At 41.7% G+C, this 10,523-nt stretch overlaps 1 protein-coding gene and 1 long non-coding RNA gene across 2 annotated transcripts in view; one reads left to right on the top strand and one right to left on the bottom strand.

Annotated features, from left to right (window-relative positions):
* Positions 1–105: 105 nt before the first annotated feature.
* Pkd1l3 (polycystin 1 like 3, transient receptor potential channel interacting) overlaps positions 106–10,523 on the bottom strand; it is a 46,777-nt gene continuing 36,359 nt past the window's right edge. Inside the window, 8 exon segments of the mRNA XM_035442666.1 lie at positions 106–216; positions 881–1,012; positions 3,606–3,707; positions 4,266–4,476; positions 6,067–6,227; positions 6,941–7,062; positions 8,571–8,704; positions 10,007–10,316. Of these exon segments, the coding sequence (XP_035298557.1) occupies positions 106–216; positions 881–1,012; positions 3,606–3,707; positions 4,266–4,476; positions 6,067–6,227; positions 6,941–7,062; positions 8,571–8,704; positions 10,007–10,316 (1,283 nt within the window).
* LOC118238594 lies at positions 2,996–9,085 on the top strand. Its single transcript, XR_004769279.1, has 2 exons — positions 2,996–6,033; positions 7,345–9,085. It is a non-coding gene; the product is annotated as an uncharacterized LOC118238594 (long non-coding RNA).

Genomic DNA, 10,523 nt, shown 5'->3' with positions numbered 1-10,523 from the left:
TGTGGTACTTCTGTATGAAATGTAAAGTGTTATCAATAATACAGTAAAACATAAGCTATGCTAGGTGATAATGAGATTAAGATAGTTCATTTTAAGACTCAGAGGTCAATACCCAGTGTTGTCAACCTGCTTCTCAGATGAAGGTTTCTGGTGCTGGTGAATTCCCAACAAACTTGAGAGCTTTTGTAGTAATATATCTGTCAGTGTAGCTTCTTTCTGAGTATTTGAAGACAAAAAGAGAAAAGTAAGTGACCCGAGAGTAGGTGAAAGTACCAAAGATAACCTACAAACTACCCCATAAATACATAGTAAATAGTAAAGACACTAAAAATGGTTTACTGTGAGATGTTGGGAATGTCTACTGAATGGTTGGAGACCACCTGGTTATGTCTTGGCAGTTTGTTTTCCTAGGAAAGGAACTGAGACCACTAAAGGGAATGCACTGATTCTGTGCATCACATCAGTTTGTAATGTCATGGGCTCCTAACTGCGTAAACCAGACTGGCCTTGAACTCTGAGTCCTAGCTCTGCTTCCAGATGTTGGAATTACAGATGTGTGCCTCTATACCTGTAGTCTTAAACCAGTGGTTCTCAACCTGTGGGTCGAGACCTCCTTAAGGTCAAATAATTTCACAGGTTGCCTAAGACCACTGGAAAACACAGATATTTACATTACGACTCACAACAGTAACAAAATTATAGTTATGAAGTAGCAATGAAATAATTTTTATGGTGGGGGTAGTGGCCACAACCTGAAGAACTATATTAAGGGGTTATGGCACTAGGAAGGTTGAGAACCACTGTCTTAAAGCATCATTAAGCTCTCCAGTTACAGGAAATCTTGACAGGTAATTGTTCAGTTGCTGGGCCAGTTACTCACCTTAAGGGCCTTCCTTTCCTTTCCAAAGACAATGAGAATGGCAGAAACAAAAAGATTAATGATCACAAGTCCCATCAGGATGATGCCAGTGAGGACCAGAAAGGAGCCGAGGATTGGGTATAGAGCGATAACCTGGGAAGACAGTAAGGCCTCTTGGAGTTTGCAACCTGTGCTAACATCTGGGATTTATTTCTAAGCACATGTTTGAATCTGATGAAACTAGGGAAAGAAACAAAGAAGATTGAAAGGAAAATACTTTTAAGTGGAAAGAACATGAATAAGGATATTAAAATGTGATTCCACAGCTTCTACAAGAAAAACCAGGTAAGTAACAAATCTCAGCTAAGTAGCAATTCTGAACAAAATATGTCTATAAACATGGAAGCTTGGAGTAACATACATGTGGGAAGAATAAGAGCATATCAGAAGGGATCCTAAAACCTGTCTGCCATTTGAGAAGCTCCTCTGGACATGGGAGTCTTCCAGTAAAAGGTAGGAAAACTGGCTTTTGGCTGGGGCAGCTGTGGTAGAGTTTTCAAGGCTTTGGAAAGAAGAGGGAAACTGACTTACTATGCTTTCTCTCACTATGGTCTTGTAAGCTGTGAGTACTGATAGTTAAGTCCTTTTTTGCTTTTCTGCATAGATCTTTGTAAATTCAGGCCTTACTAGGATAGTTTCTATACTTAGCATTTTAAGGTATTCTTTTTAACAAATGGTGGGTTTTTTGGTTTTGGTTTTGGTTTTTTGGTGTTGGCCTGTTCATTGTTGCTACTAAGGCCTGTTAACCAATGACTCATCCCCTTGTGAATGGAGCTACAGCCATAACAACAGTATAGCAAATAGCAGTTGCATCTTTGGGATGCTGGCTAATTTTATGTCAACTTGACACACACCATAGCCATCTGAGAGGAGGGAACTTCAATTTAGAAAATACGTCCATAAGATTAGGTTAGGTTATAGGCAAGCCTTGGAGAGCACTTTCTCTGTCTTTCTTCCTTCCTTCCTTCCTTCCTTCCTTCCTTCCTTCCTTCCTTCCTTCCTTCCTTCCTTCCTTTTTTGACTTTTTATTTATTCTTTGTGTCTTTCACATCATGCATCTCCATACCATTCATCTCTCCGTCCCTTCGTATCTGCCTTCTGCCCTTGCAACCCCCACAAAATAAAATTTAAAAGAAAAAAGAAAATCTTGCCACAGAAGCTGTATTGTGACACAGTGAGTCACACAGTATATCCTTTTGTTCATATATCTTTACTTGCAAGTGTTCATTGCAAAGTCATTGGTCTGGTTGGTTGGTGTTTTCTTAATTAGTGGTTGCTGTGGGAAGGTTGTGGGTGGTATCATTCCGGGCAGGTGGCCCTGGGTTCTATAAGAAAGCAGGCTGAGCAAAGCTATGAGGAGCAAGCTGGTAAGCAGAATCCATAGGCTCTGCATCAGCTCCTGCCTTCAGGTTCCTGCAGGGCTTGAGTTCAGGTCTGTGAGGGTATGTGAGCCAAATAAATCCTTTCCTCCTAAGCTGCTTTTGTTCAAGGTGTTTGAGCACAGCAATAGAAACCCTGACTATAAGACAAAGGGTCTTCAGAGTGATTAATTGTACAAGTCTTACTAGTTATACTAATTTCCTGATCATATAAGCCCTTCAATATTAGGACCCATTTCCTCCGAAGATGCCTATTTGAAGTTTCCCCTTCACCTTGTTCACATATTTTTCTATAAAATTATGTTACTGTATGCCTTTTAAATAATTATCTTAATGTTCTAACCAGTATACCTACCTGAAATATATTTTTTTTTGTGAAGTACCTTGTCCTCTATGTAATATAAGAAGACAGGGATTTATGTGGGTGAGGAAGGAGTAAACTCACCAAGATGTGTGTGTGTAGCTCCCAAATAAGTACACGGAGACTTATTCTTATTTATGAATGTCCACCCTTAGTTTGGCTTGTTTCTAGCCAGCTTTTCTAACTTAAATGATCCTGTTTCTCTTCTACATTTTGCCTCTGGACTTTTTACCTTTATTTATGTATCTTTTCTTCCTTCTTACTCCATGGGTGGCTGGCCCCTGGCATCCTCCTCTCCTCCTTTTCTCACTCCTGGCTCTTTTTTTCAAGCCTAGATTTCTCCTTGTATTTATTCTCTCTGCCTGGAAGCCCGAAGCATCCCTCTCCTGCCTAGCTGTTGACCAGTCAGCTTTTTATTAGAACAATCAGGTGTTTTAGACAGGCAAAGTAACACAGTTACTTTTACAGAGTTACAGTTTTCACAGTTACAGTTAACATTTACAAAGTTAAATGCAACATAAAAGAATGCAACACATCTTTGCACCATTACACAAATATTTCACAGCATAAACAAATGCAAACACATCTTAGATTAATATTCCACAGCATGTGTGTTAACTGTAAAAAGAACTATTCTTTCTGGCACTACCTTTGGTTACTTCTGCCTTTGAGAGCACCAGCGGCTTGTGCTGTTCTGGCCAAGTGTCCTCTGACAGTAGAATGAGGGTATGGGGGGAAGAGGATAGCTGGTGAGTAGTGTGGTGTCCTACACAGGCGTTACTCTGATACAAGGGCAAAGGATGTAGGTTCTCACCTTAGCTTGTGCAGTGGGCGGCTGCTTAACAAGCAACCATCCCATCCCATCAGTTAAAGCTGCTAAGCCAAACATGAAGTGAACCTGAAAGGAAATGAGGCTGCTTCTGTCATGCCTGCCTGCCTGTCTTACCTCTTTGTGATTAGAAATCCCCATCAAGAGGCCAACAACAGTCACTGTGGAGCTGAAGAAACTCCTGTAGTCAGAGATGCTCCATCCAAACAGCAGGTTGAACTGAACAAGAGAAAGGCCAGTCATTGGTAATAGCATTTCTGCTCTGAGGTTCTTGATATGGCCAAAAAAAAAAAAAAAAAAAAAAAAAAGGGAGATTCCCTGTGGCCATTCAAGTCACTATGACTACAAAGTTTATCTGATCTCTGACCTCACTTTGTATCTTAGAAATATCACAAACATCTGGGTTTAAGCATTAAATATAGGGCTGGAAAGATGGCTCAGAGGTTAAGAGCACTGGCTTCTTTTCCAGAAGAGCTGGGTTCAATTCCCAGCACCCACTTGGCAGTTCACAACCATCAGCAACTCCATCCCCAGGGGATCTGACACCCTCACACAAGCATACATGCAGTGAAAATACCAATGTACATAAAATAGAAATAAATCTAAAAAAGTTAAAATCTTTAAAAAACATTAAATGTGGAACATGACTTAACCCAGCTTTCCTAGCTGACTTTTCTCTGAACCCCACTGTAATCTGATGGTTTTATGTCCAGTGGCCTTTTCTGAGCAGACAGACAGGACTCAGCACTTGGGGAAGATGCTGGACTTCAGGCTTACAGTCATGGCATAGCTGCTCAGCAGGATCATGATGGTCAGTATAAAGCCCACCACCTCATCCCAGGCCTTGTTCAGTGTCTTGCTGATGACCTGCAATTGGGCATTATGTCGCAGTAGGTCCCACAGCTGCACAGTTGCCAGCAGAACCAGGAAGCCCATGAGGTGAGTGACAGCTGAGTTCACTTTCAGTGCCTCACAGAAACTGATGAACCTATCACCAAGGAAAGACTGGCCATTACTCAGCACGAAGCAAGAACTGCCATCACTTGTCAGCAGCCTCACCAGGGCTTTCTCAGCAGAAGGTTAGCGGCTGAGTTCCACCAGGTCAAACACCCATTGCAATGAAAACTTCTTTCTAGCATGGCCCCAGAAACAGTATGAAAACAACAAAAGGCACCTTGGCTGAGAGCTATCTTGAAAAGCCTTTCAAGGCAGCTCCTAGCTGATTTCTTTCCTTCAGATTGATCCTAGATATGAGGACCAGCCTCCACTGTTGTTGGTGCTGAGTCTCTCAAACAGAGAGTTAGCTTAAGGAGACGTGCTGTCATCCTGGTTTGTTTCTACTACTCCTATGTTCTGTGATAGTAGAGACACCGGTGAGCTGTCATAGTACTGAGAATAAGAAGAGGTGAGAGATTTGTCCCGAAGTTCAGTTTTGTTATGTGAAGTATGTAATTGTATATCATAGCAACCAGTTACTTGGAGAGACTCCTGTAAACTATAAGCAAGTTGGTAACCACAGATCCTTTGTTGCCTAAGGCCTAAGCCAGTAGTTCTCAACATATGGGTCATGACACCTTTGGCAAACCTCTAGCTCCAAAAATATTTACATTGTGATTCATAACAGCAGCAAATTACAGTTATGAAGTAGCAACAAAAATCATTTTATGGTTGGGGGTCACCACAACATGAGGAACTGTATTAAAGGGTCACATAGCATTAGGAAGGTTGGGAATCACTGGCCCAGGAAATGCCACACAACAGCCTGGAGCTCACTCAGCTTTGCTACATACAACCTTTTGGGCTACATGGCCCACTATCCCAGTGTAGACAGTTCATCATAAAGTTACCTGGGACAGTGCTTTGGAAAGGGTTTAGAGCTCAAGCCCTTAGCTGTGGACATACTAGATCTAAAAGTGCTCAAAAGTCTCATATGGGGAATAGAAAATGCCTGAAAACAGCCACTTCTTGTTGGAAAGCTGTGTAGTACTGAGTTTGTATCCTTTTTTTTTTTTAAGATTTATTTATTTATTATGTATAAAATGTTCCATCTGCATGTGTCTCTGCAGGCCAGAAGAGGGCACCAGATCTCATAAGGGATGGTTGTGAGCCACCATGTGGTTGCTGGGAATTGAATTCAGGACCTCTGGAAGAGCAGCCAGTGCTCTTAACCTCTGAGCCATCCCTCCAGCCCCGAGTTTGTATCCTTTTTAAGGATAATATTTGTCTCATCTTAGGCTTTATGCACACAAAGAAACTCCAGTTCTAAGCCCTTGCTCTGAAATGTAAATACATTATCTTCCATGGACACCAGAGCACCACAGAGCCCCTCAGCAGGGCTTGTACAAATGTCTTAGTAAAGCTTTTTTTTTTTTTTTTCTGCCACGGGCACAAGTCCAAGTTCTAGTTTTACTTTCATTATTCAGAGTCCAGAGTGCTTACCATTACACTATGGAACCCGTATCAACTTTCATTATTCGAGTACAGAAGATCTGGTGGGGAAGTGGAAGAGAAGGAAGGACAGTGATCAGGAAGCCTTAGGCATGAGGTAGGTATGCTCCGTGTGCCTCGGGTCCCTTACCTGTCTTGGTCGCGGCGGTATTGCAGCATGTTTTTATGAAGGAGAGAAAAGCGCTGCATGTTGAGCCCCAAGATGATGAAGCTGATGAGGATTATGCTTGTGTCTAGAAGGTTTCTTTTCCTAGTGAGGAATCCCCACCTCTGCCGTTTCAGCCGGCAGCCCTGAGCAAAGACAGCACAGTCGTTTAGCCAGGACAGCCCCTAAGAAGTAGCCTGGCCACCTGGGACTTGGGCAGGCAAAGCACATGGGCTGTGGATGTGGGGCTGCCCTGCGGTCACTCAGGTACTGCTAACAGGAGAGTTGGTGGCTAATCAAAATAATCATTCTTGGAGATTATAAAACTATTGTGTGTACTAAACTAATTTACAAGCTTTAAAAATTCCATCGTTTATCAAGTTTGACAATAAAATACTGTTTACAATAATTCCTATTTTTTTAGTATGTTTTGCCCAGCATACTTTAAGAAACTGCATAAAGCGCCTGGAGAGTTGGCTCAGTGGTTAAGAGCACTGGTTGTTCTTGCAGAGGACCTGAGTTCAATTCCCTGTACCCATATGGTAATTAGCAACCATCTGTAACTTCAGTTCCAGGGGAGCCAACACCAGAATTCCATGGGCATGTGGTACATATACATACATGCAGGCAAAACATTCATACATAAAATTAATACTTTTTAAAAGAGAAACTATATGAAATATTGTGTCTAAGAACTGACTCATGTGTTGGACATGCCAGAATTGAGTGAGCTATTCTACTAATCAGTCTGGCTCTGAAACCAGGCCTTGAAGAAGGACCGAAATAACAACTGTAATTATAGCACCATGGCATGATGGGTCCCCTCCAGAGAGGGTTCACCTGGTGGCAGCCAGTTCACCTGTATGAAGGTGTAGTAACAGACGAGTAGGTAGTAGCTGACTTGTGAGGTAATCCAAGCAAAGCTCCTCTCTGACTGGAGGGAAGTTAGACTGTCGAGTTGCAGAGAGGTGAAGAAAGTCCCTGATAAAAGGAACAATTGGAATCAATCTAAGCTTTTCTCCTTCTCATAAAGCAACCCCAACTGTTGCTGAATCATCAGTTGCAGACACCTCAGTCTCCACATTCTAGTCAGTATCTCCTGCAGAACTGTTCAGAACACTAAATGAATCACGGCAAGCTATGGAGAAATGTCAGTTTCACTAAAGTTGGCAGAGAGAAAGACTATATATGGTTGATGTCTGCTTAAGGGCCAGGCCATTGGCTTACCACCTGTATTAACAGGTGTTCCTCTTTTCAACTTAGAGTGGCTGCAGGGGTGAGAATGGAAAGTACTCAATCCCACGAATGCAGAGATGCTCATGTGAGGAGGGACTGCAAGGTTTCAGATGCGACCTAAAAGGACAGAAGGAATGTGAAGACTTATGCTTTTTATAAATTTTCATAATTTTATGAAAAGTCTTGTGAATACCAGCCCTGAATCACTGGAACTGAGATGTACCCCTGATAGGTAGAAAGTACATTCAGGAACAAAATTTTCTTACTTTGTACAGCTAAATCTCAAGATTTAAGCTCCACCCCATTTCTTTGGCCGTTAAACAAACCCTTTAAAGAACCTCAGGAAGACTTCAGGTTCATTTTGAATGGTGGTTCTCAACCTGTAGGGCATAACCCCTTCGGGGGTCACATATTAGATATCCTCTATATCATATTTACATTATGATTTATCAACAATGGCAAAATTATAGTTATAAAGTAGCAATGAAATAATTTTATGGTTGGGGGTCACCACAACATGAGGAGCTGTATTAACATGAGGGCTGAAGCATTAGGAAGGTTGAGAACCACTGATTTAGAGAGTAGGGTAGAAGTTGCTTGTTCTGCTGCTAGGAGGGAAAAGTTCCCAGTCAATTCTAAGTGGAGGAGGAAGGAGGAAGGGAGATGGATTGAGGTTGACTTTCGGTAAAGTACCAATTAACATCTATTCATCTGTGAGATGCCACTATGACAATGGTGAAAGCTCAAAAATGAAGGCAAGAAAGAAAACTGGGAAATGAAAAGTGTGCACATGTTAGGGACATATGAGCATAAAAGCTAAATTCTATGCATAAAGTAACACTTAAAACTAAAAAAAATCAATGAATAAACAACACTTTAAAAAACAGAAAAGCTCAGCATGGTGATCCATGCTTTTGATCCCAGCACTTGGGAAGCAGAGGCAGACAGCTCTGAGTTTGAGGCCAGCCTGGTATACATAGTGAGTTCCACAAAAGCTAGGGATATGTAGAGAGACCCTGTCTTGAAACAAATAAACAAATAATAAAAAGCTGAATACCAATTAAAACAAAGTAGCCTCTAGGGAGTAGGAGGTAGATAGGCTGTTAGTTGAACTATTTGACTTAAAAAAATCATACTTCTGAGAAATCATTCTAATTAAATCTACGTGAATGAATGGTATACAATCAGTAAAGGAAGCCTTGTCCTGACCTGAGACAGCCAGGTTTCAGAGCAAGGAGAGGAGGCCTCCATACCCACACTGTTGGATTCCAAAATGAGGGTCACTGCACAGAGAAGATTCACGTTAGCATTGAAGACTGTGAGTTCCACAAAGAGGACTTTCGTGCTCTGATCCAGCCAGTGCCTCTGCTCCAGATGCCGAAGAACTCTGGAGACACAGGGAAACAGAGCCATCTACTTTCTCCATCCAAGGTTGTCATGGAGGACAGTACCCTGGCACTGCCACAGACCACAGGAGAAGCCACATTGCTTGATTTCGGGCTCCTATAAACTACTTCAAGACTTGTAACACCCAAACTCTCACAGTGACAACATGGATGGTTAACTTAGAAACCAGGTGTTCACAGTCCTGCTCACACCAAGGTTAGAGACTGAGGGAACACTATTTGGCATTTAATCTGCAAGGTAGGATTAATTTCATGAGCTCCATCAACTACTATTTGAAACATTAAATACTCTGTACCAACACCTATCCAGTACCAAGAGGTAAAAGAAGTATAGAAGTATAAATGCCATTATATGATTGACATTGTTTTCGAGCAATTTCTTCTGCTAGAACTTTGAAACAAGCTTTTTAAAAAATTCTGTTACATTTATTGAGGGTGTGTGTGTGTGTGTCACTGTGAATATATGGAGGTCAAAGGACCGCGTGAAGGAGTCAGTTCTCTCTATCATGTGGGTCCTAGGGTTCTCTTAGGTCACCAGGCTTTGTGGCAAGCATCTTAGCTTAGGAGCCTGCTTGCCTGCTCAGAAAACAACTATTTTAATTTACACTTTTTCATTCACAATGAAAAATATTCCCAGGATTCATGAATTAAATTATCCGCAAATCCTTGGCAATTTAGTTTGGGCATTTGAACTTTGGGTTGATGTTTAAATCATGGTTCACAAAGGGTAATGTTTCCATTTCTATTTGAAGATTACAGTGTGTCTAAAATAGACAGATTCACCTGATTTCAGCTACCCCTAGAATTGAAACTAAAATCTCTTTTCAGATTAAAAACAATCTGTTTTTTTTTTTCAAGTCAACAAAACAATAATGAAGTTGACTAAGGAATTTTTAAATTTAAAGATGTAGTTCCTGGGGCTGGTGTGATGGCTCAGTGGTTAAGAGCACTCCTTGCTTTTCCAGACAACCCAGGGTCAGTTTCCAGCAGCCACATGGTGGCTCACAACAGTTTCAACTCCAGTGTTAGGGTGTCTGACATCATCTTCTGACCTCTAAAGGGCACTGTACACGTGGTGAACAGACATACATGCAAGTAAAATACCCAAGCACACCAAATAATAATAAAAAAATACATGGTCTATTTCCTTAGAAGTGTAAAATAGAAGCAGTACCAGAGACAGTATAGAAGCATTACAATAGCTGTTGGAATGTCTCAGCTGGGTCCAAATTTCCAGCTGTCCAGCTGTCCTGTGACAGGCCTTGTTCAGGGTACAGACTCACCTGGCTGCAGCACTGGAGTTTCTTCCAAGTCTCACAACATATCCTCCTCCTGAGTAAGTGGCAAATTCCCCTTGGGTGGGATAGCCTCCCAGTAACTCCTGACTCTGATAATGCCAAATACTGTCCGTTTCTGTGATGTTTGTATCAGGGGGACCCCAGCCAACCCCATGGTTCCCCCTGTCCTCCTGATGTTGGGGATGTGAGTTCACTTGGTCATGGAGAGACGCCGGGAAGAGCATGCTTTTAGGAATTCGAATCTGGCGAAGCAAAACATTGCCCAGAAGAAAGGAGTTCCCATCAGTAATAAATCCTAGTAAGAAATTAAAAAAAAAAATTGTCTTGCTGCTAACTGAATGAGATAATCCATGTACACTTCCTTGGCAACTTTGAAAACATTTAGAGACATGAGCTAATGCAGTCAGACAAAAAGAAGGGTATAAAAACAAATGAAATTGGAGCTGGAGAGATGGCTCAGGGGTTAAGAGCACTGCCTGTTCTTCCAGAGGTCCTGAGTTCA

Source organism: Cricetulus griseus, chromosome 3 (genome assembly GCF_003668045.3).
Source record: "Cricetulus griseus strain 17A/GY chromosome 3, alternate assembly CriGri-PICRH-1.0, whole genome shotgun sequence".
In the NCBI taxonomy this organism is placed as follows: domain Eukaryota; kingdom Metazoa; phylum Chordata; class Mammalia; order Rodentia; family Cricetidae; genus Cricetulus; species Cricetulus griseus.
This window is presented reverse-complemented; position numbering and strand designations above follow the sequence as displayed.